This window comes from Triticum urartu, chromosome 6, assembly GCF_003073215.2.
Source record: "Triticum urartu cultivar G1812 chromosome 6, Tu2.1, whole genome shotgun sequence".
Lineage (NCBI taxonomy): Eukaryota > Viridiplantae > Streptophyta > Magnoliopsida > Poales > Poaceae > Triticum > Triticum urartu.
Genome location: NC_053027.1, coordinates 341,025,689 through 341,030,599, shown reverse-complemented (window position 1 = coordinate 341,030,599; position 4,911 = coordinate 341,025,689). Strand labels below are relative to the sequence as shown.

The 4,911-nt window shown below is 41.9% G+C and overlaps 1 protein-coding gene across 1 annotated transcript; it reads right to left on the bottom strand.

The window, feature by feature from the left end:
* Positions 1 to 414: 414 nt before the first annotated feature.
* Positions 415 to 4,491, bottom strand: LOC125513433. Its single transcript, XM_048678551.1, has 5 exons — positions 4,232 to 4,491; positions 3,286 to 3,603; positions 2,296 to 2,497; positions 1,277 to 1,505; positions 415 to 832 (listed from the first exon to the last, which is right to left on the bottom strand). The coding sequence occupies exons 1-5, from the start codon at positions 4,328 to 4,330 to the stop codon at positions 601 to 603; spliced, it is 1,080 nt and encodes a 359-aa protein (XP_048534508.1). The 5' UTR covers positions 4,331 to 4,491; the 3' UTR covers positions 415 to 600.
* Between the last annotated feature and the right edge of the window lie 420 nt (positions 4,492 to 4,911).

Below are 4,911 nucleotides of genomic sequence, written 5' to 3'. Positions count from 1 at the left end.
TATATGCTCTAGGCCTATCTACGAGTGCACAAAAAAATAAGACCAACCCAAGGGTTAACCTTCATTGGCATTTTTTTAAGAAGAAACTCCGCGAACACCGCGCGTCCAAACCATGAACTCGATGGGCTGGCAACAACCTCAGCTGCCCAACCAACGGGTCCATGCCCCGTCCTCGACCTACAAGTGCACCCGGTATCAGTCAAAGACTTTGACCAGACGGTAAAACCCCCATTCGGGCTTTTGTAAGGATGGACCACGTGATAGAGGGGGAAAAGTGAGGACTGCAAACAAGCATGGGCAAAACTGAGGACTAAACAGTGAGAGCCATCAAAATAAAAATCCCATGAAGAAAAGGTGCCCCCGCCACAAATCTACTACTATCCTGTGAAACACGCATTTAAAAAACTAGCCACATGCAAGCAAAAAAGGTAATATGCTTTAGGTTTTGACAACACTTCCTTTACGAGTACAGCTGATCGGTGGCAATATACGAACAAAACATGGTCAGATTGAACACCCCAAATTTTCTATATCCGTATAATTAGAACCCACAAGAGTACTTATGAAATTTCCATCAAATTTAGAAGTTTGATTTCCATTTTAAACTTCACTAGATCTTGTTCTCGTATCATCAGCAGCACCTTGGGTTTCATCTGCATCCTCATCCTCGGCTGCATCTGTACATTCTTCAGTACTCGTTGTGGCATGGCTGGTGTAATTGCTAGTTTCTGTCACATTATCCTCAGTATGTTTATCCATCATCCCAGACAGAGCCAACTTCGGAGACCACTCAAGGACATCATCAATTATATTAGAAACCTTCTTTTGGTACCTGAAGACAGAGAAAAATAGAAGGTTATGCAACTAGATTTCAAGCCCTCCGTTACCAGGGTCCGGTACCTCCCTGGCAACACACGACTAGTTATAATTCATGGCAAGAACCACATCTATACTGATAGTATTCTCTTTGACAGGAAAATATACACTTTTGGTAGTATATAAATTCTAGTTGAACACAGTGACCCAATACAGGTACAAACCAAACATGTGATTTCTCTATTCTGGGAACAAACTGTGGACTGTCGAAATAACAATTGCATAGGAGCTATCTTGAAAGTTTAACTGCATATGTGCCAAAAAAATGGAAGGCAGGTGCCTGGAATATATTGCTGAATGCAGAGGAGGTGTGCTTGATAGAACACTTCATTGACCAAGTTCATCGCTCAGGTGACACTAAGGCATGAGATAGGAAAATGTATTATAGAAAAGAAATTACCTCGCTCTAGCTGCTTCATCTGGAGCGTGATGTCTAAGCAGCAACATCACCAATAAGGCAACAGTAGCATAGAAAAGTCTTGACGTCCACTTTGGTCGCTCTCCCTCATCCTTCACAGGCCAAAACCGAACGAGTTCTCTAAATGTGGTCTCCTCTGCATTTATATTGGGGAAGAACCACACCCGTTTTCCAAGAAGAACCCATAGTACGCCAAAGATGGCAGCTCTTACTGCAATTCCATCGAACATGTAAACAAATATCATCATTCCCAAATTTAGAGAATCTAACAAAGGAATGCAAGTGGGTACGTGGGATAATCCCACCACATAAAATAGTATGGCAATAGAAGCAACATAAGCATGCACCAACAGCACTAGTAACAGCCGGCTGGTAAATGTTTGCCTGAAACCGCGTCACTTAACAATTCCTAGTGCCAAATTTCTTATGTTCTCTCACTAAGGAATATATGAAATGAAGATATTGTACATGAAGAAACAAAAATATGTTCAAACTTTATCATGTACAACACAAAAGAAGAAACCCAATCCAAAGGAGAAATGGAACCTAGGCTAGGCAACCCCTAGGGCAGGCTAGGTAGAAGCCCTTTATAACAGTGCCTGGCAGGTATAGAGTTATGGCGACCTGCCTACTGTTATTTTGAATAAATTTGCAGCTCTATGTCAATCATGCAAATAGATGTGCAGCAGTGCCAGCTGAGACATTTAGTTCTACTCCGGACGGTGCCACCAACAGGCATACTTAAAGTTTCGCAAGCAGCATGCAAAATCAAATGTTAGATACTCCCATAGCAACTTAACTATGCCTCTGTGAAACTGATATACAAGGCTTTTCCTTTACAAAAATACTAAATAATGGCATATTATTCATGAATGCAACACAGAGAATGTGCATTTTTAATGCATAACTAGCAATACACGCAACTCAGACTGCTCGGGCTAACTGCCACTACAAAACCAGAAGATGGCAAATATGAGAGAGATTCAGGAAGGGAATCTTACACAAAAGCAGGGATACAATGAACAGTAAAGCTCCAGCGCAAGAGTACAGTACCACAATCTTGCATTGGTATGGGTAAACTGGAAATAAGCAGACTGCCAACGCAAAGACAGGCCAGATAAATGAAAGAATCGTCTGCCACAAGGTCCGTCTTTTGAGAAACATCCAAGCGTAAAAACCATCATTTTCAGTGAATACTTGTTCCTGTAAGTACAAATGAAGCTTTAGTTCAATAGGAACAAACCCACAAAAAGGATAATAACCTGAAAGCAACAATCTGTAGTAGCCCTTTATTACACTGCAACAAGAAGGTGAAATGCATTCGCTACACATAAATGATAAAAAGCCAGACAATGTAGGAAATCTGCTGGTTCAGACTTGTATTGTTTCACTTCATAGGCTGATAGTGTCATTATCTTACTTGCTACATGCATCAGGAACAGACAAGGTAATGAACCTCCTACTCATACAAAAAAATCGCTTGACATCAACAAAAAAGTGAAATGCATTTGCTACACACAAATTGTTAAAAAGTAAGGTGCAAGTTCACACGGCGATACAGCCATACAGGGACACAGGATATAGCAATTTATAGAAACAGCTACAATGCAATATGGAGAGTACATACATAAATAATAAAATAATGCTATGTGATGAAGACAATATAATAGTTTCTTCTCTCCCTCTCCCTCCCTCCCTCCCCCCCCCCTCCCATAATAAAATAATGCTATGTGATGAAGACAATATAATACTCCCTCCGTTCCTAAATACTTGTCTTTTTAGACATTTCAAATGACTACTACATACGGATGTATGTAGACATATTTTAGAGTGTAGATTCACTCATTTTGCTCCGTATGTAGTCACTTGTTAAAATGCCTAGAAAGACAAGTATTTTGGAACGGAGGGAGTAGTTTCTTCTCTCCCTCTCCCTCTCCCTCTCCCTCTCCCTCTCCCTCCCCCTCCCCCTCCTAAGCAGCACATAAAGTTACCTGATGTATCTCCAAATGAGCAGGCCAGGATGATAACTTTTTCTTTCCTGGTCTCACAGTTTTCCAAACTCGGTCACACCTTATTACGAGGTTCTTGATAAGCAAAGTGTTGACAATATCTTCAGCTTCCATATCTTTATCCGGCCCTAAAATTTCCCCAACTTCTGGATGATTCTTGATGAAGGTAGTAAAATCTTTTCCACGAAAATACTCAACGCGAGTTTCTTGCATGACAGCCCATCTCGATTCCAGCTGCTTGTTATCCCGAACCTTCTCAGCAAACAATTGATACACATCTTTCTTTGGAACTGGCTCCTCCTATACAGCAAAATGTTATTTTATCACTATTAACCATTAGGGAAGAACATGTCTAAAATGTGTCAAAAATCTTGCAGTCTTATACAATATAATACGGATGACCATACTATCAAATCTAGGTGATCCAAAAAGTATCCTGTCTGCTCTCAGGTAATCAGGTGTAAGCAAATAATGGCAAGCAAACGAGGTATCCTCTGTGAGGATCCACTCATGTGGAGGTCCATAGGTAGAATATATCACACACCGCAGTGAAGAAGTGAAGTGGAGGCTACAAGAGTGAACACACCCTAGCAGCTGGAACACGGTACTTCAAGGGCACGGCACAACAAAGTCCCCCCAAAATCCAAATTTGTGAAAGACGAATAGAAATCTTTTAGCCACCAGTGCATCCACGGAAGCAACTAGACAGACCGAGCACTTCGCCGGATCTACTATAAAATTCTGTGAGAACGCTCAAAGCTGTCCAATTTGTAAGAGGACGCCCTTATACTCTTCTTACAATTATTTCGTTAGACCACGCCGAGCATTCCAACCAACATTACAGAATGAATCTAAGGTGCCCCTCAAAACACGAAAAAGTACACATCAGAACAGCATCTTAACTAAATGTACGATGCAAGGAACAGACCTGGGAACAGGCACGGGAGGAGCGGGAGCCGGGGGCCTTCTTCCCCTTTTCCTTCTCCGCCGCCTTGGCGGCCGTCGCCTTGGCGCCCTTCCCTGCCATCTTCGCCGCCCCGACCCGCAACGCTGGAGAGACGGCGAAACCCTAGCCCGTGACGGAACCAGGCCAAGGGACTGGGTCGAAATCCGGATCTCACGTCCGATTCGAGAAATTTCGCCGGTTTTTCTGCCCACCTCCCTTCTATTCCTGACGTGACGAGTTTTTTCTTTTTGACAAACACCTGACGTCAACGAGTAGAAGCGAGAAACTCTCGTGTTAGGATTTTGCGGCCGAAAAAAAATGAGAAAGCGAAGAAAATTAATACTCCTAGTCCCTCTAATCCCATTTAATTGAGGCCATTACCATTATCTATCTATATCTATATCTATACCAATATAAAAGATCCAAAGGGGCAGATCCAAACCATCACGACCGTCAAATCATATTATCTAGCGGTTGAAATTGCTCCAATGTTGAGCACCAAACACGTTTAACGCTCTAATTACCCACTACTGCCATTTGTTATAAACACATTTTGACTCAACGTTATCCCATGAAATCTGTCATGTAATTAATATCCTACCATTCTCGCGAAAAAGAAATTGATATCTTACCAAATACCAACGTGCAACAGATATATCTTA

What these genes read in the sequence shown, in the direction of transcription:
- LOC125513433 (XM_048678551.1), bottom strand. Translation starts at nt 4,330, where the DNA reads ATGGCAGGGAAGGGCGCCAAGGCGACGGCCGCCAAGGCGGCGGAGAAG. An exon ending in CCTCCCGTGCCTGTTCCCAG is followed by an intron (nt 3,604 to 4,231) that starts GTCTGTTCCTTG and finishes TTTGCTGTATAG; the next exon opens with GAGGAGCCAGTTCCAAAGAA. An exon ending in CATTGTATCCCTGCTTTTGT is followed by an intron (nt 1,506 to 2,295) that starts GTAAGATTCCCT and finishes ATGGAATTGCAG; the next exon opens with TAAGAGCTGCCATCTTTGGC.